At 54.9% G+C, this 23459-nt stretch overlaps 1 protein-coding gene across 6 annotated transcripts in view; it reads left to right on the top strand.

Moving 5' to 3' along the window:
- The first annotated feature begins 441 nt into the window (after positions 1–441).
- The window catches only part of FBLN2 (fibulin 2), a 73256-nt gene continuing 50238 nt past the window's right edge, over positions 442–23459 (top strand). For 4 of the 6 annotated variants that reach the window (XM_084989537.1, XM_021069383.2, XM_084989536.1 and 1 more), the window contains exon 1: positions 442–510. Coding sequence is in view for 1 of the 6 variants with exons in the window: in XM_084989534.1 (XP_084845660.1) it covers positions 3972–4034; positions 21279–21323 (108 nt within the window). In the remaining 5 variants the exon portion in view is untranslated. Of the gene's footprint in view, positions 511–3927; positions 4035–21278; positions 21324–23459 lie in introns of those variants that run through there. The other 2 variants (XM_084989534.1, XM_084989535.1) reach the window with 2 other exon arrangements.

Genomic DNA, 23459 nt, shown 5'->3' with positions numbered 1-23459 from the left:
CCCAAGGCAGGCAGTGAGGCGAGCAGAGGTGGGCCAGGCCTGTCTCCGGCCAGTGTCACTTCCAAGCCCCTCAGCTCTCCCAAAGTGTCCCAGATGGCCGGGTCTATCTTCTCAGAAGGGACGCTGAGGCCCAGGCTGGCTGAGCACCAAGCCAAAGCCCCCAAAGGGCGGCAGGGCCGGGTCTGAGACTGAGCGTTTAAAGGGGGTGGCAAGGTGGGCGGCGAGGGGGCGCGGGGTTCGGGGCGCACGCGCGGCGCGGCGCGGCCACGTCCGGCCCCCGGTGCGCGGCTGGGCCCCCTCCCCTGCTGCAGCCGAGACCCCGCCCCGGAGGCGGAGGGGGGAGGGCGGCAGGGGGCCCGGCGCCCGCTCTGCCCGCCCCTCGGCCCGCCCTGCCCCGCCCCGCCCCGCCCCGCGACGCCGCCGGGCTCCGAAGCTCTCGACGCGCCGACGGCCAGGCGGGCAAACGGACGGGCAGACGCGCCGGCGGGCTGACGAGTGGAGCGCAGCGCGGTGAGTGCACACAGACCCCGGTCCGCCCCTGTGGGGTTGGCGCCCCGGCGGGGAGATGCGACACCTTGGCCGGCGCCTGGTGGGGTGCAGGGTCGCGGAGGGCCCCCTCCCGCCTGGGGCCCCATCACCCCTTCCCTTTGCCCCACTCCCACCCACCTCCACCAGGTCCCGAGCCCGGCCGCTGTCCCCGAGAGGGAAGACTGGGTCCTCGGTCGGCACCGCTGCCGTCTCGCTCCTCTCCTTTCCCAACCCGTCCCCGCGCTGCAGCTACAGAAGTTCCCCCGCAGGCAATGTGGGACGCACCCCTGGTTTCACTGGTCCCTCACACGTCCCTTTCGCGCACACATGCTTAACACACACGTGCCCTGCACACGGGCGATTCCCAGACACGCGTGCCTGTATCAGACGGCTGTGTCTATTAAAAGCGTGTGCCTCCCTAATAGGCACGCATGTCTGCTACACACGTGTGTCTGTCACACACACCTCTCTCACATGTGTCACACACGTGTCTCTCACATGCCTGAGGTCACAGACACTCCCCCACACATCATGAATCTTGCACACAGGGTCACATGCCAGCCACTTGGTAGTGCATCTGGGCCCCCCCACCCTCCACAGGCACAGCCTTCAGTGGGTGCTGTCTTCTGACCAGTGGGGCCAGAGTCAGGCTAGGGGTAGCTTTTGGCTGAGGCTCTCTTATAATGGGGCCTGGGCAGCTATGGGGAGCACAGGGAGGGGGCTCAGGGGGCAGGAGTAGGCCTGACTCTGCCACCCTCCCCATCCCGAGGGTCCCCCCCCCCCCCACCGCAGTCTCCCAGCAGGGGTGCCCTCCCTCCCTCTGCTGTCCCAGGTCTAACCCCACACCTCAGTCTGTGACTGCCACTTGGGTCGTTCCAAAGCTGGTCTGAGCCAGCAGGTGTCACCGTGATGGGCCGGAAAAAGAAAGTAATCTGGGTGCTGGTTATTGCCCAGAGTCCCTGGAATCAGGGTGCTGGTCCAGGGCCCTCCCAGAGCAAACCTCCTGCCTGGGCCTGGCACATGTGTGCGGCCAAATGGTCAGGACTCTGAGCCTCACCTTCCCCACTTGCCAGTGGGAGTGAAATCCCCACCAGGAGGAAGGGAGGGCCCGGGAACTTTGGCCCCCTGGACTTCCCACCCTCCCCTCCTGCGTCCGGAGCTGTGCTGAGGGGGAGGGACAGGGCATGGATGAAGTCAAAGGCTCTGACTCCGGAGGCGCGAACCTGCCAGCCCCCATGTTTTGCTTGGCTCGTACCATATTATTATTATTTTTAAAAATTTAATTAGCTGCCAGCATTTACAAATTGGCAGGTTTCACATAAAAGTCCGGATTTCCGTCTTCTGAAAAATCACAAGGTCTGGAGGCTCAGGACCCTCATTCCCGCGGGGTGCCCTTGGCTAGTGCTGCTTGCCTGCTGCCTTTGGGGTGGGGCAGGAGACCGCTTCACATTCTTGGCTCCTGCCAGGCCGGCGTGCACCTCTGCTTGGCTGCTCTTGCTGTGTGACCCAGGCTTTTTCTGCAGCACTGCTTGCCCCAAAGTGGGCCTGAGTTAGTCCCCTCACCAATGGCTGGGGAAGCCTTGAGTGAGCCTGTACAGTTCAAGGCCTTAGTGTTGGGAGTGACGAGGGGCATATGCCATCTGCCTGGACTGTGGGGCATCCTTGTGATGGTGTCTGCTGGGCTGCAGAGGCCCCAAGGGAGCAAGGCAGTGATCTTGGAGCCGAGCCTTGTCCTTCTCCCCAGATCCCTATCCTTGATCCTGCAAGGTCACAGTCTTACCCCTTTCTGCAAGATGGGGAAACTGGGACCCAGAAAGCTCTTTCAGCAGGCAAAGGGCAGAATTGGGATTTCCATGCAGGTTTTTCTGACCCTAAAACCAAACTCTTTGCCCTCCCTTTAGCAAGTCCATGAGAGGAGGTATTTGGTCGCATTGGCCCAGGGGAATTCCCCGAACCAGGGTCACACCTGACATGCAGTAGGTGCTTGTGGAACAGCACAGGGAAGTGAAGCTACCTTCTGGCCTGGGGTCCACGTAAAGCTAAATCCAGGGCCGCTGGTGACCTAGACCACTGCGCTTCCTTCGGAACGGCCTGAAAGTCCAGCACACTTTCCTGCTCTGCTCTTGCTGTGACTGTGACCCCAGGATCACCAGGAGGAAGACCCTGGGTCCCTCAGGAGGATTGCCATGTGTCCTGTTGGGTGTCAGAGGCCTGTTTGCCCTGGACTTGGGGGCTGGGGTGGGAGCAGTCCCCTCGCCAACCCCCCCACCACCCCCACCGGCTGGCCCTGGTGGAGGGCTGCTCTTCCAGGAGGGTCGCAGCCAGAGGGATGGGTGGCTTCCTCCTCTCACTCACGCTCCTTGGTGGCCTCTCTCTGGGTGGTGTGGGTGTGGCGGTTGCTGCGTTATTTTAAGTCCTTGTTCCTGGGACCCTCGGCTCTGTTTACCACATGTAGGCGGCTGGATTCATGTGCCCTGAATGTCCCTGTGATGAGTGGTGTTGTGGAAGTTTGTTGATGACCAGATGAGGACCAGTTCTGTCAGTGGCACAGGGGACTTGGAGGTGGTGGGCAGCCCCTGGCCTCCCCTGGTACCTCCTGGAGGTTTTCATTCTTGCTGGGGAGGCAAGTGTTGGGCTGGCCCCGCAGGTGGTGCAGAGGGCCTTCCCCTCCCTTCTGTGAAGTGGGTGCTGACTGAATGCTTTTAGAGCTCGTGGTCCTGAAGTGGGTGTGGAGATGGGGTCCTGGGGTGGTTGGGTGTACCCCCTTTCTGGCTCCTCGAACTCCGAGGGGCCTCCTCCAGCTGAAGGCCTTGCCCTGAGATGCAGCTCCCGCCCAGCCCACAGTGGGGTTCTGGGTTCTGTGCTCTCCAGCCCCACGGCCAATTTTAGGGTGACAGGACCCGTCCTGTCAGGAGCCTGGCTGGCCCAGGCTGAGCGGGAGTCCCACCCTGGGCCCACCTCAGTCCCAGCCAGGGGCCCTTGGTGGGCAACCCGGACACTGCCTTTGGCTCCAGGCACTTACATTCTAGTTGAAGGAGGCTGTGGGCTGAGTCAGGCAATGAAGAAACAAGTTGATTCCAGACAGGTGTAAGTGCCATAAAGGCATTTAGGTCAACAGGCAACCAAATCCAGGTGGGAGTGCAGGGCACTTTGAGGAGGGGTCTCTGAGCTGAGATGGGAAGGTGCTGGGGAGGCGGTGAGGCAGAGGTGCAGCTGGTGCAAAGGGCCTTTGGTGGAACTGGGCTTGGTGTGTGTGAGGGACAGAAAAGGAGGAGGCTGGAGCAGGGAGGGGAGAGAGAAGGAGGGGAGGGGATGGGGGTGGGTGGGGTGGGGAGTCTGAACGTGAAGGAAGTTTCTACCCAGGGAGCAGTGAGACCTGATTCCCTTTTTAAGACACCCTCGCCAGCTGCAAGATCTGGAGGCTTTGTAACTCTGCCGAGAGAATGTTGGCAGGAGTGCTGAGGCCCTGTGCCAGAGGGCTGTTCTCTCATCCTGAGAATCTGCAGGTAATGGGGAAGACAGGGCCATCGACAGACATTTGAGATCCAGGATGATCCGTGGTTGGAGCAACCTTACAATGGAATATTATGCAGCTGTGAAAAACGAGGAGGCTCTGAGCTTCAAGATCAGTGGAGAGAGAAAAACAAGGTGCTGAATGGTGTGTAAAATATGCTGCTTCTTGTGTCACAAGAGTCATGTAAATTCACTTGTGTTGTATGCTCACAGGCAAACACTGGGAGGAAGCACTGGGGCGAGGTGGTTCCCAGTGGTTACCAATCTGGCCGGTGTGTTTAGGTGAGGGGGACAGGGTACAAGATAAGGCAACACTCCCACTGTGGGCCTTCTTGAATTTTCTCAATTCTGAGCCATGCCACTGTATTGCCTGTTCAGACAGGCCATTTAATTCAGAAACAGTTAGGTGGTTGGTAGGTGACTTCATTTGTGAGTTCTGAGTACAACCTCTAAGCATGGTTTTTAAGTTCTCTGCTTTATGGACCTTGTTGTTGAACAGACTGACTTCTTCCTGGCGTGGTATACAAAAGTTTCCACTGTGATTGAAGTTAGATGCTAACAAAGTCACTTTTTGCAGAGCTTGGCAAGTGGACAAAAGGAAAAATGCCCCCTTTCTCTCTTCCCCTTTTCCTGTGGGTGTTTCCTTCTGCTGATCTGACTGCTGGCTCTTCCTGGGGTGGGCACCACAGCACTTAGCATTCCATCCTCAGCCTGTTTGCACAGTCTGCCCGCCAGCCACACTGCAGCTTAGTGACAGATCCAGGGGTCTGTGTAGAGGGCAGCCGCTCGAAGGAAAGTCCCTGCTTTCGCATCCTGCAAGACTCACATCCCACCTCTGCTGCTCATGGGTTGTGCTCCCTTTGGGCCGATGACCCCCTCTGAGCCTCAGTTTCCTCATCTGTCAAACAAGTGCCATAATCCCTCTAGCAGGGCTGTTGAAAGGAGGAAATGAGATCACTTACACCTTCACTGAACAGATATTTATCAAGCACCTACTGGGTGCTGGTCACTGTTCTGGGAACAAAGCAGTGATTAGGATGACCTCCCCCACCCCTGCAGAGCTTGTGTTCTGCAGGGTGATGCAGACGGATGCCCACTGTAATGTCCCCAGCTGGCTGTGCACAGGATGAGGAGCAGACGAAGCTGGCGGGGACCGGAGTGGGGGTGGGCTGGGGCTGCCTGTACGTGGGGCGTTGGAGGAGGCCAGTGGAGCTCAGGCAGAGGACACAGCAGGTGCAAATGACCTGGGGCCGGTGGAGGACAGGACCCCTGTGAGCAGGGAGTGTGGTCACATCTGGGAGATATAGGAGGGCTTTCTTTTAGCCTGGGCGTGAAGAGCGTTCAGTTTGGGGAAGGTGAGGCCTGATCGGGATTTTAAGTTGTCCGTCCCCTGCTGCTGTGAGGGGAGCAGGCCTGAGGGTGGCAGCAGCCCAGGGCCTCGTGGGGCAGTGGGGAGGATGGGGCTGCAGGCCCCCACCCCGGGATGGTTGGGAACCCTAGCCGGTCATTGTGTGGGAGGAGCAGGGAGAGGCTGGCAGGACTCAGGTTCCTTCCATATCAGGAATAGGTACCTAGGGCCTTGGGTCCTCTGTTTGCTCAAAGCACCCACATTAGCCTCTGGCACGGGCCGGCCCGTGGTCCCTCCGTGGCCATCCTGAGACCCCGGGGACCCATGTCAGCAGTTCTGAAAAGCTTCAGTCAGGGCTATTCTGGAGGAGAGCAGAGAGGCTCTAGAAGCCTGGGCCTTGTCAGGGAGGGCTTCCTGGAGAAGGTGATACTGACACTATGAAGTGAAGCTTGAGGAGTGAACAGGAGAAAACCTTGCTTGAAGAGGTGGGTTGCACAGGAGGACAGAAATAAGGCTGGTTCTGTGTACTGGACCTAGACATGGAGGGCCTCCAGTCCTGGTCTGAGGATGGATGATGGGCAGTCTTGGGGCATTTCTGAGCAGGGGAGGGGCATGACCAGAGCATTGGAGGGGCCCCCTGGCAGCCCTGGTGTTTGGGTGGGGCTGGAGGGGGCAAGCTGGCAGGTGGGAGGCCTGAGAGGGTGACCGGGCAGGGAGATGGTCTCAGAGCGGGTGGGCCTGGCTGCAGTCACATAACAAGTGAGGAGTAGGGAATGGGTGGGAGCCAGGTCTGGCTACCTCCAGGTCCTGCCTGGGCAGGCCGCCCTGGATTATGGGGTCCCATGGCACGCACGCACCACTAATTCCCCTCCTTGGGGCTGGTTCCTTCCCAGGGCCCCTCTGGGGTCAAGCCATGCGTCATTTTGCACCATTGTCCTCAGGGTTGTTGGAATTTGAAAACATTGCAGAAATGTGTGTGACTTCTCATATATGGAGATAATTGCAAAGAAAGTGCTGCTTTGGGGAAAGGTTATTTCCTTCCTCCAGGGTGGGGAGCCTGGCTTTAGGGAGGTGGGTACTGTAATGTGGGTGGCTAGAGCGACCCCGCCCGGGTCACAGTGTTGGTGAGGAAGTGGTGCTGCCTGCCTGCCTGCCAGGGGCTGGTGGGGGCACATTGAGAGCCTTTGCTTGGCCCAGAGGGAGGGGGCCATGAACACCCATGTGCCTGGGAGTGACTGGCCAACTTCGGGCATAGGAGGCCTTTGCCTTTGAGGGAACCATGCTTGCCTCAGGCCATCTCACCCCCTAGGGACTTAGTTTCCTCATCTGCAAATTGGGGATACCCCTTTTGGCTTTGCTGTTATTTGGTGCCCAGGAATGGCTGGAAGCGTGGGAAGAGGGTTTGGCAGCTCTGGGTGATTGTGGCTTGAGGACCTAGCCAGGCCAGGTCTCTCCTGTAAAATGGGCCTGGTGGTGGTATTGGCATAGGAGGTTGGGGTGAGGACTGAGGGGCGTGTGGAAAGCCCTGCACACGACTTTGGCAAGCAGACACAAGTTATCTAGGTTCTTTGGAGTGTCACGTCCCCCCACCCATTCTGCATCAGCCTCCCATTCTGCCACAGCCCGGGACTGTCGTCCCACCGTGTCTGTGGTCACAAGTGAGCTTTGGGCGCTCCAGAGAATTCTGTTCTTAGAGTGCCCCTCCTCGTAATGAGGACGTTGGTCTTGATGCCTGTGCACAACTGCACAGTACCCTCCTGACCCCCAGTGCGTGCAGGGTGTGTACACACATCCTCTCTCTCTTCACTCTGGTTTTCATGTCAGCTTTCCAGGTCCTCAGGAGCTGGGATACGAGCCATCCTCCTAGTGGGTTGGTGCTGGCTAAGTGTCTAGGGTCCCTTATCTGATTCTGCATATCCTCGGAGCAGGTTAATTTCAGGGTTGTCTCACTGTGGGCACTGCATAGGGGGTCCTGTGCCCTTTCTTGGGGAAAAGCCAGCATGTGTTGACTTCTCATAAAGTGACTGTTGGCACAGTGCCGTCATGTTTTCTGCTGGCTCGCCCCACCTCCTGTGCCTTTATGTTATAGTTAATAGGTTTTGAAAAATCCCTCCCCTGTTTTCCTTATTCTGAAAGGAGACCATTTTCAACAACTGTGGATAGAAACCAGAATCACTTGCTGTAAACCAGCAGGACCCATGAGAATAAGTTTGATAGCCTCAGCCCCTCCTGCTCCCTCCTCGGTCTCAAGCCCAGCAGTCCTGCCCCTGCAGAGAAGGAAGGATGGCACATGTGCTGCACGCGGGGGCTCTCTGCCACCCTGATTGCTAAGAGCGTGAAGGGGTGGCTCCTCACCATGGGGCCTCTGGTACCTCTGCCTGCCCCCTGGGATCTGATCTAACCCTACCATGTCATCTCTAGCCTGGGTGGGAGAGGACCCTCTGGCTAATCATTGCTGTTTCCTGCCAGGCAGGGCTGGGAGATGAGGCTGTGGTGTGTCGGGTAGTGGCTGGTCCCTGTTCTCATGTGGGGGCTGGGGCGTCCCTGCCACCCTCAGCCCTGTGTCCTTCTGGCTGCCTGGGCAGAGCCCTTGGGCATAAAGGCAACTCCATTGGTGGCATCCTGCGGCCTAGGGTCAGTGCTGGGGAGGACAGGCTAGAGCTCAGGGCCAGGGCCCAAGTGCTGAGGGGTGGGGGCTGTGGGTGTCTGGCGAGGTGAGGCTGGGCCCAGTCCATGGAGGCCTGGCCAGTTGGGAGTGTGCCTTGGAGACTGTAAAGTGCTGCATCCAGGTGAGCAGAGTCGTCAGTGTGTTGTTATTGTGGGTCAGACCACTGACACACAGCAATGGCCGGTCAGTCCCAATTGGACTCGGGGCCTGGTGTGAGGAAGAGTTTGTCCAACGTTACGCTCTCATGAGTGAGAGAGACTCGTTTAAGGGACTGCTGGGAACAGAAAAGATGTGGCAACATTGGCTGCCTCATCTGATGTGCTGGCTTCAGACTTGGCTGTATCCAGGTTCTCTAAAGATGCCATGAGGGCTGTGTCTCTATTCTTCATATTGGTTATTCTCAGGCGGTCTCTGCCACCTGGCACTCAGGTGGCCCAGTAGCTCCAGGCTCCTTCTCTTCAGCCCAAGAGCTTTACTGTGGGTTTGGGCAACTGGGCTGTGTGACCATCCCAGGCCCATCATTGCAATTGGGGAAGGAGCCCTATAGTTTGCTGTCCTGTGGTCCACATAGCCTGAGAGTGGGAAAATAGGGTTCTCTTACCAGGAGGAGGGGCAGAGAGCCCCATATCACTACCAGCCTACTCTCTATAAACGGCCTACACATTTCTTTCCATGTCCGCATCTCACATGGTGGACACAGCCTGAGGGGATGTGAGGATGTCCCTGTGCGAGTAAAGGCAGCTCTTCACCATTTGGGGTTGTTCCTGTTGAAACAGGGAGTTGGAGGTTGGGGGTGGGGCTATGGTGGCCTGACCTACAATCCAGCCACACTTGCTCCAAGTCAGGATGTGGGCAGTGTCTATTACCCTCTGAGGGTTTGTGCTAAACCTCTTGTTTTTTTTCATCCTTCTCCTTGAACTCTGGAGATTGAGGAACGCCATGTACAGAGTGCAGGGAGATCAAAAGAGGCAGCTGTAAACTCTGAGGAAAGATTTCCCTGAAGGGGAATGCTGAGCTGGGTCTTCAGGGATGAATGAGAGTTTGCTCAGGGGCACATGGGTGTGCCTGGCAGAGGGAGCAAAGGAATAGGCAAATTTGAGGGGCAGGTCTTGTTTTATGTTGATCATGCTTCGAATGCGTGAATGTGTGTTGTTTGCCTGGCACAGTGTTGGGGTCTTTACATCCCCTCTTGAGTCCTCCCAGTGTTGCTAGGGGGCCAGTGTGACTGGGCCCACGAGCAGATGGAAGCATGCTTGTTCCAGGGTCATGTGTTCTGGGCCTCCCAGAAGCTTGGGTGGGGAGCGGGGTTCACGTTTGAACCTTGACCTCTTGGGTCCAGGGCTTGATCCTACTTGCTGCCTATCTCTGTTCCAACGGTGGTGGCTGACAGCCTTGGGGGCCCCATTGTTATGCCACAGCCTGGGCCAGACCCTCTTGTTGGCTGCATATGGCTGTCCTGCTCGCAGCTTGAGGAATTCCTAAATTTCAGGGCCGTGCAGATAAATAGGGGTGCCGGCCTGGCAAAGAGAAGCACAGAGCTTCCAGACGCTGATGCTCTGAGGGCAGCCGAGGAGGAGTCCAGCTCCGCCCATCCCTGTCTGTCTGTCTGTCTCCTTGCTTTACTTTGCTTCCCTCTGGGTCTCTGTCTCCTTCTGCCTGTCCCTGTCCTACTCTTTTCCATGCCAGAATCACAGGTATGATTCTGTGCCCAATCTGTGAGATAGGGCATCTGTGTGGAGGGTGGGTAGGCACTGGTGGTTACTGTGGGAGCCTCCCAGTTTTGCCACTGACTTGCCAGGTGTCCATGGGCAAATTTTTCTCCATCTCTGAAGGTTCTTCTGGAATGAGTGTGGGTGATGCATTTGTAGCTCGTCTCATGCCCTGCTTCATCCCTGTGTCCGGCCATACAAATTAATCAGTCCCCCCCATTTCCACCCTCCCAGACGCATCCGAGTGCCCAGGTGGACCAGAGCGGTGTCAGGGCTGAGCAGAGAGCAGGGTTCCTGCCTCAGAGACCCATCCAGTGTGAGCTGTCATCAGGGAAAGCCTAGAAACCTTGGCCCTGATGAGCACCCTGTCTAGTTAGAAGGGAGGTGGGATCAGAGCATACCCACCCAAGGCACTGTGTGAGCCCCGAGCGCAGGGATGTCAGCCAGGAGACAAGATGCTGACAGCCTCCTGTGGAGCTGTGTAGCCAGTGGGGCCGGGGTGTGGCAGGAACAGGAAGCAAGTTCTCAGGGTTCCCAGAGGGAGCACAGTGCAGTCCAGGCAGAGGGGCCATATTGGTGCTTCGGGTGCAGGGGCCCTAGGGCCCACCAGGTAAGGGCGCCCAGCACACGTGTGCACGCACAGGCTCAGTCTCTCACACACATACTCATACATGCCTAAACACCCCTCAAGTGCACAGACCTTCCACTTAGATTTCATATGCATACAGTGGCATTCACACACCCAGACTGCGGCCCCTACCTCTCATGAAGGGACCCTGGGTCTTTTGGCTTCTCTTGAAAACACATCTTGTGTCAGGAGGAGGAAAAGAAGGGGTGGTCTGCCTGAGCCTGGAGGCAGAGTGAGGAGAGGGTCCTGACCTTGCTCCAGGGACCACCTCACCTCCCTGAGTGATTTTCAGGGCAGATGGATCCTGTACTGGACTCCTGGACTTGACTCCAGGGGCTGCAGCAGATGAGGAGGGGCTGTGCTGTGGTTTGGGAGGCTCTGGAGGATGGGGGGATCCCAAACTTTATCTCCCACCTCTGTGTTCCTTTTTAGGGAGGGAATTAAACCTCCTGAAGGCCATTTTCTTCTGTGGGAGGGCGGGATGGTGAACCCTTTCTCTGTGCCAGGGAGGGGCCCCTCCCATAGGGAACAATCCCCTTTGCCAGGAGACCCTTTCTTTTCTCAGAGCTTTTAACCACAAAATATTGACGTTTACTAACTACTTCTTCCTAGCATCTGCTGAGCTGATCATGTAGAATTTTTCTTTTAGTGAATTGTGTTTTTTTTTTTTTTTTTTTTTAGTATTGAACCACCCTTGCATTCCTGAGGTAAACCCTATTTGGACACACTATGTTATTATCCCTGTAATATGCTGCTGGATTCAATTTTCTGATATTTTATTTAGGGCTTGGCAGCTGGATTCATAAGTGAAGCTGGCCTGTACCTCCCTCTCCTTGAAATATTCACGTCTGCTTTTGGTATCAGGACTTTCCTAGTCTCATAAAATGGGAGGAGGAGGCACCTTTCTTTTTCTAGGCCCTAGAACCATTTTTTAATAGGGTGGGGTTTATTGTCAGCTCTAACTGTACCACGTCTTGGGCTGGCTTCCAGAGATACTTTTAAATTTAATCCCACAACACCCTTTGAGGGGAATAGGATGCTTCTTGTCGAACAGACGGGGAAAGTGAGGCCCAGAGAGCTGGAGCCTCTGCGCTGTGGTCAGACAGCAGGAGGTGGCTCCACTGGGCTGTGAATGCAGGCTGTTCTGCTCCAGGGCCTGTGCTTTTCACTCTGTTCACCATGATGCAAAGATTTTGAGACACTGCTGGCCTAGTTCTGGATTTTCCGAGGAGGCTGGGAAGAGCACTGATTGAATGTCAGAACTTTCTTCGCTCTGCTCAGCATCTGCTGGCCTACCATCATCCATGCATCTGTTAGTCCAGCCATTCTTTAGCCATTTGTCCCCAGGCCAATGCACCCACCACTAACCAGCCTTCCCATCTGTGCCTCCTCCACCTCCTCACCCATCTGTGCCCATCCACCCGCCTGCCCATCCATCAGATGTTTATCTACAGGCTAGTTTCTCATTCATCCACTGATCCACCTTCCTATCCATCTGTCCTCCAGTCCCTCACCCATTTATCCATGAGCTAACCATCATCCATCTGATCACCCATCCATCTCTTCGTCAACTATCCATTCACCTGCCAATTCTCTTAAACATTTGCGAATCTACCTTCTCACCCATCAGTCTTCCAATCATACTCACCCACCCATTCATCCACTCATCTCTACATTCGTCTACGCATCCACTCTTTCACCAACCCATCCACCCACCCATCCATCCATCTATCTATCCATCCATTGTATCCAGTTACCAATCTACCCATCTACTTGCCCTTAGTGCTTGGTCTTAAGGTAGGGGGTAGGATTTGGGTGTGGAGAGCTTCAAGAGGGAGGGCACCCTGCTTTGGGATAATGAAAGGCAGCTTTGCTCACCACTATAGCACCAATGCCACTTATTTGGGATAACGATGATGAGAGGAGAAGATGAGAAGTTGGGAACCAGAGTCTTTGAGTTTAGCAGGAAGTGGATGTGTGGAGGGCAACCGAGGGAAATGGGTTAGGAGAGAAAGGTGGGAGCTAGATGGTGAAGGACTTTGAATGCTACCCTTAGGAATTTACACTTTATTCTTAGGCGGGGGGTATTCACCCCAGGGTCCACGAGTAAGTTTCAGGGAGTCTGTAAGGCCCCCTAAAATGATAGGAAACAGTTTTTTTTTTTAGAGTATTTTATTTATTTATTTATTTTTGTCTTTTTGCTATTTCTTGGGCCACTCCCGCGGCATATGGAGGTTCCCAGGCTAGGGGTCGAATTGGAGCTGTAGCCACCGGCCTACGCCAGAGCCACAGCAACGCGGGATCCGAGCCGAGTCTGCCACCTACACCACAGCTCATGGCAACGCCGGATTGTTAACCCACTGAGCAAGGGCAGGGACCGAACCCGCAACCTCATGGTTCCTAGTCGGATTCGTTAACCACTGCGTCACGACGGGAACTCCGGAAACAGTTTATATAAGCCCATATATCTGTGAAGACTCATGGTTGCAAGTGACAGAAAACCTGGTCCAAGTTAGCTTAAGCAAAATGGGTTCGTGTCATCGCACATTTCAGCTTTTCTGTTAACTTCAGGCATGGCTGGATCCAGGGGCTTAGTGACTATCACTGTGACTCTGTTTCTCTTTTTTCCATTTCTTGGCTTTTCCTTTTTTTTCTTTTCTTTTCTTTCTTTCTTTTTTTTAGCTGGTTGTAGCCTCAGACATTCTCTGCCATTCACGATGGCTTCATTGGCCCTCAGTGTTAAATCATCTCATGCCTCATACAGTGGGAATGAGAGAGGCTGTTTGCCCAACATCTCACCTGAATTGGGTCTCACAGGCTCGGGTTGGCTTGGTGTCCATCCCTGAGTTGAGCATTGTTGCGAGAGGAATGAGAAGCACTGTTTGGAGTGATGGTTGAGTGGTATGGACCCCAGAGTGACAGCCAGGAGCCATTCTTGGAAGGAGGGTGATTATACGTTGAGTGATCAGAAACCACCCCTTGTCCACTGCTAAGTTTTATTCACATTTTCCTTTTTTCAGTGGAGGTGGCTGGGTTATCAAAGGGGTCAGAGGTGCTAGGGAGCCATTCAGGACTGTGAATCGGGTGGGAGGAGATCAGACGAGAAGTCCTGGGTAAGCTGGATGCCTGTCTGTCTGGGGCCGGGTGGAGGGCAGGGGGACGCCAGGTGGGGAGGGGGGTGAGCTCAACCTTGGCCGAGGGCAGGACTGTTTCTCATTGCCCCGCCCGATGAGCGTTTCCTCTCTCCAGAGTCAGGGCTTGTGGGGAAGGAAAATATCAGCTCCTCCTGGTGCCAAAAGCAACATTTTCTTTTCTCAAAGTTTGATTATAAGTCATGGACATTCATCTTTGTAATTTTTCACCTGCTTGTGTTGCTAATGAGATTAGTGATTATATACGCAGGATCAGCTCTTACCCAGGTTTAAGGAGTTTTTTATTCATTTTACTGGTTTTTTTTTTTTTTTTTTTTTTTCTTTATTAGCAAAGAGAGGGAAGGGAGGGGAAAAAACCCTGGCTGTTGTACTGGAAGGATGATTTTCCCAGTGTTTTCATGAGCTCACCCGTGGAAGGTCCCCAAGGGCCGTGTGAGTGTGCAGAGTCATAGGGCCCCCCGACATCTTCTGTGCCTCCCACCTGGACCTGACTGCTGTCAGCACTTTGCACCCAGGGTTGGCCCCAGAGCCGTGACTCCGTCACTCTGGACCCAGCCCCCTCCTCCTTGGGGGTCTTGGGCCAGCTCACTGTGCCCTCAGCCTTGCCCGCCCTCCCTAGGCCCGACTTGTATTTTTGCAAATGATGGCATCAATTATTGAGATTTTTGCCCATGAGGAAATGAAGGAAAATAGGCCTTTAAAGATGGAAGCCAAGTTTGATCACTTTTTTTTTGGTAATTGGTGACTGTTTTTCCTCTCCCTCCCCTCCTCTCCGTTTCTCCTGCCAACACACCCTCTGGCCTCCGTTTCTTTTTTCTGGACTACTGTAATTGGCTCTTTTCTTGTAAAAGTCTCTTGTATTGTGAACAACCACACACACAGAAAGTACATGAAAGTCAGCATACAGTTGAATAAATGCTGGTGTAACCTCCACTTCTGAACTTGAGGACTCCTTCCCCACCCCCCTCAGCCCCAGGTCCCTTGCTCCCTGCCCCCCCAATCCCTCAGGTATGCTCCACCACTGGGTGTGACTTTCTAGCTCTGCCCCCTGCCTTTGTCTTCCCCCCAAGTGTTGTTGAGGTTTTACTTGGCTCTGTGCTTCCTGTCACTGGAATCTTCCTGAGCCTTCTGATGGCCTCCCAGTGTGCTATGACCCAGAGGTGGCCCGCCACCTTGTTGGAACATTGTCCACTAAGAGTGCATTTTGCCGTGTTCCCTGGGGCTCTGGGCGTGAGTGACCTACTAACCTGTCTCCTCTTCCGACCTCTCCCCTGTGCCTTTTCCCTCCTGCTGCTCACCTCACCTCCTCCTACCCTCTTCTCTGTTCCCTGCATGCTGGCCACAGTGGCTCAGGCTGGTTCCTGCCTCAGGGCCTTTGCATGTGCTGTTAGTTACCACTGCCTGGGATGCTACTCTCAGATCTTTGCATGGCCACCACATTTGTGTTAGGCAAGTCTCAGCCAAAGTGCCACCTCCCAGGTGAGGCCTGTTCTGTCCATTCTTGCCGAGTCTCACAGTCCATTTACTGTCCTCTTAATTTATTTGTTGTGTGTCTCTTTCTTCTGCTGGGTGTTGGCTGCCTGGAGGTGGGGCGGGGGGAGGCTCTGGGTATTGTTCATGGCCACATCCCAGGACCTCTCGTAAAGGCTGGCAGGTCGCAGGTGCTCAATGAACATCTGCACGTGGAAGATCTCTGGCTGGGCTACCCTGGCCAGGCAGACTTGGGTTCAAATCCCTACACCAGCTTTTACGGCTGATAGTGACTGTGGGCAGATCATCCATCCTATCTGGGCCCGAGTTTCCTCCTCTGTAGAGTGTGGGTGAATACAACCAACATCCTAGAAACTCTCGGTCCACTTGTTGGCCCCACTGTCAGCACTGAGGAAGCCATACTAAGATGAACCCGATCAACAGCTAAAATCCCTCCTAACGTTTGCTGCCAAGAATGAGTTTATTTTTCCCAGAGAATTAAATGACTTCCTCTTATCAGACCAGGAGCACCAGGTCAGCCTCTAATTTCCCTTTTGGCCTTGGCTGCCAGGAAGCTTACCATGAAGGGAGGTCTTGGGGCAGCCCTTGTTTCCTGGTGGGTCTTCAGTTTAACATTGTTTTTCCTTTTCTCTTCCTGCTCTTTGATTATTCATGTTTGCCTCCACAGTTCATAGGTTTGCTTTCTTCTTACTCTTGTAAAATGCATGTAAAACTGACCATCTTAGCTGTTTTTGAGTGTATAGGTCAGAGGTGTGACATATATATATACGTTATCATGCAGCTGTCACCCCCAGAACTCTGTTCATCTTTCCAAACTGAAACTTCGTCCCCATTAAACACTAATGCCCCCCCCTTCCCCAGCTCCTGTACCTACCATCCTACTTTGTGTCTCTGTTGACTCCTCTAGGGACCTCCTATAAGTGGAATCATACAGTATGTGTCCCTTTGTGACTGGCTTCTTCCACTGAGTGCAGTGTCCTCAAGATTCATCCATGTTGCAGCCTGAGTCAGAACGTCCTTTATGAGGCTGAATAATACTCCATTGTGTACATAGGCCACATTTTATTTTATTTTTTTTTGCACATCGTTGGTCACTTTTTCTTTCATTTTAAAAGTTTTTTTGGAGTTCCCGTCGTGGCTCAGTGGTTAATGAATCTGACTAGGAACCACGAGGTTGCAAGTTCGACCCCTGGCCTTGCGCAGTGGGTTAAGAATCCGGAGTTGCCGTGAGCTGTGGTGTAGGTCGCAGATGTGGCTAAAATCTAGCGTTGCTGTGGCTGTGGCGTAGGCTGGCAGCAACAGCTCCGATTAGACCCCTAGCCTGGGAACCTCCATATGCCTCAGGTGTGGCCCTAGAAAAGATAGATAAATAAATAAATAAAATAAAAATAAAAAGATTTTTTGAAGTATAGTTGATTTATAATACTGTGATAATTTCTGCTGCACAACTATATAGGCCAGATTTTGTTTTTCCATTCATTTGTTGATGGACACCTGGGTTGCTTCTGCCTTTTGGCTACTGTGAATAAAGCTGCTGTGAACATAGGTATGCAAACACTATTTTTAATATGTTACTTTCTTACTGTTCTGAGCCTGGGGTGATCGCAGCCCAAATTAGAAATTAAAGGCAGGTTTGGGAATAGTTTCTAGGGCCAAACGCTCTAGCTTGCTCTTGCATGGGTGTGTGTACGTGTGTACATGGGTGTCTGCATATGTGTGTGGCAGAGCTGTGGCCCCTCCTGGTGCCCTGGCTGCTTCCTTCTCCTGGTGTACTTGTCCCCCAGCTGCTGCTAATGGCTCATACCTGTGCCCAGATGTTTGCCCTTGGCCTCCTCCATGGGCCTAGGAGGTAATTCCCTGTTTGTTCCACTGCCATCCTTGGCCAGTGACTCACGGATGTCCCTGATGAGGTGAGCCCCGCAGTACCAGTCACGCCGCAGAGCTCCCATGGATCAGGCTGGTGTCATACTCCAGCCAAGATGACGTCTTTGCCATTCATTTCCCTTCCCCCAAGGGTTCTCCCCCAATGAAACGGGCACAGAACCACATCTCAGGCTGGGCTTTCCTCCTGTGGTTGTGCGTCTGGCTGGGGGATGAGTGCTGTTGGATTCTGATGCAGTTGATCTATCAGACCGCTCGAGAAGGAGTGGGCTCCTTGGAGGGGGCAAATTCCCCATGTCTTTTGCATAGAGAAGAGACAAGTCCTAACCCTGAAAGGCGGTCATTCAGACAGTGACCCTGGGCCAGTAGGAGCAGGACCTCCTGCCTCCCGGGCCTGTCTCCTTTGTGTGTAGACAGGAGAAACCCAGGAGGGTTCTGGAGGACAGCGAGGAACCGGGGAGCCCAGTGCTACCGATGGAGAGTATGCCTGGATCCGCTGGCGAAGCCTGGCCGTCAGGTCTACCTTCTGATTTTCCTGGAGCAGTTGGGAATCCAGCTCTGCTGTAAAATGTTCTGTTTTCCAGTGTTAGTACAGTAAATGAATTATAAATTAATAACATTTCCATGTTATACTATCAGCAGCTAATTTCAGAAGCACCACATGGGCCCTCAAACATGGTTCACAGACAGATGCTGGGGTGCTGGTTTGTGACCAGCCTTCTGTGGACTTGGGGGTGGAGGGCGGCCATTTGAGCGGGCTTCAGAGAGAAGCTAGGGCGGCCAGTGGGCCAGGTGGTCCGATTACTCATGTGCTAGTAACTGGTATGTCTACAAGGGTCTTGGATGTTTATTTCCCTTCTGTCACCTCAGCTGTTGGAAAGTCTCTGGGTTCTGCTCTAGTGGCCTCAAGTTTGAAAGAAAGTCACCTGCAGGTATTTTTGAGGTTTTGAAGCCACAGCAACACCAACCTGGGACTTTCTTCTTGTCTGGGGTTGCCCAGTTCAATTGGAATTTCAGAGAAACGAGGAACAAGTATGTCCCAGATTCTGCAGAGGGCATATTTCATACTAAACAATGATCCATTGTTTACCCCAAATCCCACTGTGGCTGCATGTCTTGTATTTGTATCTGTGAGTGCTGCAGGCTTGTTCTTGTCAGAATCAAAAGGTTCAGAAAACTAGGAAAAGGAAGAATTTCCTAACTTTGTGATTTGGTGTCACTTAAGGCCAGACCCCACTTCCAGTGCTGGTGGCACTGGTGAGGAATCTGTTCCCAGGGCCAGGTGGGGCCACCAGGGTGTCCTTGCCAGCTCACAGGTTTTCATCTGAGGCCTTCTTTGGGTGCTGCCGCAGTTCATTTATTGGGGACGGAGGGTCACCTTTCTGTAGGGATGTGTGCCTGTGCTTGGGACAGTGGCAGTGAGGGTGGCAGAGAGAGGTGCATGCATCAGGGCGAGTGAAGGCACTTCTGGTATGCCATCCCCCCTGCCCAGGCCCCTGTGGTTGGGGGACAGTGGGCATGTCTCCCACTGCGGCCTCCGCCACTGTCTCTAGGGATACTCCCAGAAGAGACCCTTGCTGAGTGCGCCCCTGCCCTGTCCTGTGCACATTCCAGTGTGAGACCTTGACCCCGGCTACGTGAGACCCTAACAGGGATCAGATCAGCCAGGGACACCCCACCTCCTTGCTCCTGCCTTGAGCCTGTGCCCTGCACCAAGAAGCCAGAAACCCCATACCCCAGGCACTGGTGTTTGGCTCCCACTTCCTTCCTATCTAAAGGCCTCTTGTCTCTGTCTTTTCATTTGAGGGCTGAACCCTGGGCCCCCACCTGCACTTTCCTGAGGCTTGGAGGTCCCTGCCTGCAGAGGGCCCAGACCTCAGGGGCTAAGAGCCGAGGTAACTGTACTCCTTGACTAATAGCACGCAGTCATCTTGTTCTCTGAGAGGTCCTGCTGTGACTTTATTGGTCTACTTTTCCTGCCATCCTTGCCCCCAACCAGGACTGATGCCCAGGTGTGTTTGTTGTGTCTTCCCTTGGTGAGTGCCTTTTGCCTGTAGGTGGTGGTGGGCTGTGCCTCGGTCTGTTCCTTGTCCACTTGGTGTTCTGTTTCCAAGGTCCATCGTCATTGCTCGGTGCACCCAGAGCACTGGCTTTGAGTCCTTCGGGGCCGTTGTGGAGTTGTGTCTGTCAGGTCTGACGTAGAACAGAGGGGTGGGTAGGGTGCCCTTGGGGTAGGGGCAGCTCTTGGAGCAGCTGTGGAGGGTGGGTAGGTGGGCACCTTGGTTCCCTGGGCCTGCAGGATGGGGGAAGGGCAGCTCTCAGGCTCCAGCAGGGTCACCCAACAGGAGCTGTGGCCTTGGGGGAGGGGAAAAGCCACTGCCAAACCCCTGCTGGGAAGGGAACATACAGGGGAGGTGGAGAACAACACCTCGACCCCTCTCGCTCACCCTCTGGTCCCACCAGTGGTGGCCATTAGAGGATGCGGGAGCCTGGGGACGCTGGCTCAGGATGTCAAGCTCCCAGTGCAGAGCGGGGTGGAGAAGGTCAGGGAGAGGCTGCACCTGCTGAGTCCTGTGTCCCCTTCATCACTGGATGAGTACCCAGTGCCCAGGGGTGCAGATTTCTCTAGGAAGCACCCTGGCATGAGAGCTTGGCACTGGCCCTGCATGTGTCCGGGCCACGGTCCCCAGTGTCTGCTCCAGAGCTCATACAGGCCAGGTGGCATTGCAGCAACTGTAGCTTTATTATTGTTAATGTGCATGTGCTACCCAGCTTTGCTCATCCACAGGGTAGGGTAAGCTTGGGGTTCTTCTCTGCATCTCTCCTGGGTACCCCATGAGCCCTGACCTCAGAGTGTTTGCCCCATACCCCATACAGGCACTGGGCAGCCTGGCTGCAGGGTCTTTGTATCACTGTGGTCTGGCTGCCAGGAGGTAAAGTCTACTTTCTTAATCCCCCCACTCCCCATGATTCTTTTCAGATGGTGGGGGGGCATGTGCAGAAGCCAGCATTGGGAGGTCGCTTCTTGTAGGGGCTGTGGGAAAATAGCAGTTGGAGCCCCAGAATGATGTGTTTGAGTCTGAACCAGTGCTGTGGAGTTTGTGTCCTCCTACCTCTCACTTGTGTGTGAGTTCCCAGCCCTGCTTGCCTATCTCTAGGGAGAGCAGCTCCCCCCTCCCTGCAGCCTGGTCTGACTCTGACCTGGAGGAGGCTTTCCCCACGTGGAGCTGAGCTCTCTCATGGCCACACCTGTCAGCTGTGGGGATGTGTCAGGGCCCCCGAGGCTGCTCTGCCCCAGGTCAGCCACCCCAGGGGCCCTCTGAACACATCACAGTCAGCCCCCTCCCCCTTGCAGGTGGGCACAGAGGAGGCTCTGTGCAGCACGCAGTAGGCCCCTAGACTTGCATTCTCCCAGCTGGAGATGCAGTGGGGATGCCCAGGGATTCCTAGTTCAGAGGTAAGTCTGGGGGACCCTGACTCCAAGTATGCCCAAGTGTGAGCGAGCAGAGAGGCTGTGGTGTCTGCTTCTTGGGGAGCCTACACCCTTCGTGACATTGCAGGGTGGTCTGGGCTCAGAAGTTTTCAAAAAGAGAGAGAAACTTGAATTTTTCGTGTGAGCATTTTCAATTTGTAAATGCTGGTAACTCATTTAAAGCTAGAAACTCACTGTGTGGAACAAACAATGCATTCATGGGCTAGGTGGTGCCCTTGGGCCCCCAGCTGTGACCCCCAGGTATGGTAGAGCCTCCCCATTGTGTGCAGATGCAGAGCTGAGGCTCAGAGAGGGCAAGGCCTTGCTCAGCGTTGTACAGCAGATGAAAACACTAAGCAGGAGCCTGATGTTCTTAACCTTTCCTCGGGGACTGGAGTGGGGATGATGGGCAAACCCAAGATCTGGATGCACCTGGCAGTGGGCAGAACATGAGTTGGGGGGTTCAAAGTCGAGTCTGCCCTGGGGGCCGTCAGTGAGCTGTAGTGGGGCCAGCTGGGAATAGCGCCTCTGGGAAGCCTGCCAATCTGGGGTGGATGCAGGGTTCCTCTGTGTGATGAAGAGGCCGGGGGACTTCTTTCTTAATGACACAGTTGAGAGCTGACCGGAGGGGGGCCTCTGAATGCCCCATCTCTGTGCTTTTGCCATTGGGATCGTGGGCACCCATTCCATGAAGCCCTTCCCACTCCTGTGATGGCTGCCCAGCTTGAGGGGACATGCATGTCAGCCCTGGAGTCCAGAGACTCCCCAGCCCCTGTTCCCACCCAGCACAGGCTCCTCTCCCCTATGGCATCCTTCCATCCTACCCTGGATGATCTCTGGGCTTCTCCCACCTGGTGTGGCCCAGACCAACCTGCATATCCCTCGCAGGTGCCTGGCCCTCCTCCTCAGGAAGCTTCAGTGCCGACCTTCCAGGTACTCTGCTGACTCTGGACTCTTCTCCTCGGCCCCCATCCGGGGTCAGCAAACCCTGCTCGTTCTAACTGCAGAATAATCCCTTCTCCACTGTCCTGCCTGCCGCCTGTCCATTCCAGCTCCCCGTTCCCTTTATGTAGAGTCCCGTTGGTCACTCCAGGCTCCAAGGATTCTGGCCATTACTGCCCTGACCCTCGCTTGTTGGGCTCAACTGTGGTGGCCCCTGCTGCGCCCCACGTCCCTCCCACAGTCCTGCCTCAGGACCTTTGCACTTGCTGGCCATGAATCCTGACATGCTTTGCCTCAGATACCCACGAGGCTTTGTCCAGTGATTGGCTCAGGTCTCAGCACAAATGCCATTTCCTTAGTGAGGCCTTGCTGGACCACCATGGCTAAAATAGACTCTCCCACCCCCCAGCCTCTTCCTGTTCCATTTCCTGGCTTTCATTCATTTATGGCTTCATTGTACTCACAGCTGCCTGGTGGCCAATAATCTCCTGAGTTTCTGTGGGTCTGTTAAGCTGTCTCCCCACAGTTAGCACTGGCACAATGGCTGTGAGGCCTGCATTACTTGCTGATAAGCTGCAGTTCTGGAGGGTGTGGGTGTGGGGGGCCTGTGCTGTCAGTCCTGGGTGACTGGAGTAGAGGCAGACTGCCTGTCCTGCTGCGTGGGTGCCAAGTCACTCTGTCAACTCTGCCCTGGACAAGGTCTCTGTGCTGCCGTCACGTTCTCCTCTGCTCATTTAGGAGGCAGGCGACATGAGAGCTTCCTTTCTCCTTCTTGTTAAAAACTTTTAAGAAATTCCTATTACGATTTTTTTAGGTTTAAAATTTACAAACTTAAAATATTAGACATTACTTCATTGTCTTTTTTTTTTCCCCTTAAATGGGGCAACTTTAGCAGTGACTGCAGATGATAGCACAGCTCTAGGCTGGGCATGGGTGGAGAGGGAGCCCTTGTTGTGACCCAGGAGCATGCAGCCAGGGGTGCAGGCCTGTCCCTGAGCCACAGTGGGTCCCAGGGCTGTGGGACCAGTGACTATCCCAAGGGTGGGGGTGGGGAGAGGAGCGAGGGCTGGTGATTAGGTGGCATTTTAGTGGCTTGTAGAGGGTGACAAAGGAGGGACTGTAGGAGTGTCATGTGAGACTGCTGGAGGGAGCGTTGGGGGCAGCTCGCATAGGGAATCCAGACCTTCCTTGCTGGACGGGGAGCCATGCATGTTGGAGTCAGCTGCTCTCAGATGGCACTGGCTTTGTAAAGGAAGGGCAGGGGTGGGGGCATGGCAGGGAGTGAAGTGGCGGGCGTGCCAGGGCAGGTGGGAGGTGCGGCTGGAGCTGGGGCTGGGCCTGGTGGGCGGAGAGAGGGGAGAACCATTCACAGGGGAGAGTGGATGAGACCTGGTGTGTGTGTGTGTGTGTTCATGCATGTGTGCATATGCAGGACAGTGGGTGTCCAGGGTAATTCTGGAAACGGTGGTAGTGTTTGCTGAGGCAGCCAGGGAGGTTGGCAGGAGCCCCCCTGTGGCTAAACTTGCATCCCCAGGGGGTCTTTTGGGTAGTGGTCCTGAGTCTGGGGGTCTGAGGGCTGAGGAGGGGGCTTGGCTGCTGTGCGCAGTCCTGGAAAGGCCCTGTTCCTATCTGACCATGTCCTCTGGCTGGTAGCTCTAGGCCTTTGGTTAGATGGCTGGATCAAGCTGGATTTAGGAGGGGGATAAATGGTCTGGGTTCTGATGTGGGCACAGGCACAGGACTGTGTGTATGAGACTACCCATGGTGTCCCGGCACATGGATGGGGCTGTGTGTGGAGGGCCATGGCCTGGTGTGCCTGTCACTGAGGGTGTGAGACCCCCAGCGCCCCAGGTCTGTGGGTCGCATACCTAGTAAAAGCATGTGACAGTGTGTGTGAGACTGTGGCAGAGGGTCCTGCTCAGGGGCAGATGATGGTGAGGTCAATGGCCCTGAGCAGCGCCATATAGGCCACTCAGTCTGGCAGCACATGAATGCTGGTGGTGCCCCGTCTGCATCAGAACAGGTGAGTGGGGACGTGAGGGTGAGTGAGTGAGGTGGCTGAGGCTGCCCCCTGTGAACACATGTGTCCTCACAGCCCCCTGCGTGGTACTAACGGCTGTCCCCTCC

This window comes from Sus scrofa, chromosome 13 (genome assembly GCF_054392235.1).
Source record: "Sus scrofa isolate SSC_HxYL_T2T_F1_AM1 chromosome 13, Sscrofa_HxYL_maternal_Yorkshire_Landrace_v2.0, whole genome shotgun sequence".
Taxonomy (NCBI): Eukaryota; Metazoa; Chordata; class Mammalia; order Artiodactyla; family Suidae; genus Sus; species Sus scrofa.
The sequence above is the reverse complement of the archived record's forward strand: the minus strand, read 5'-3'. Positions and strand labels throughout refer to the sequence as shown.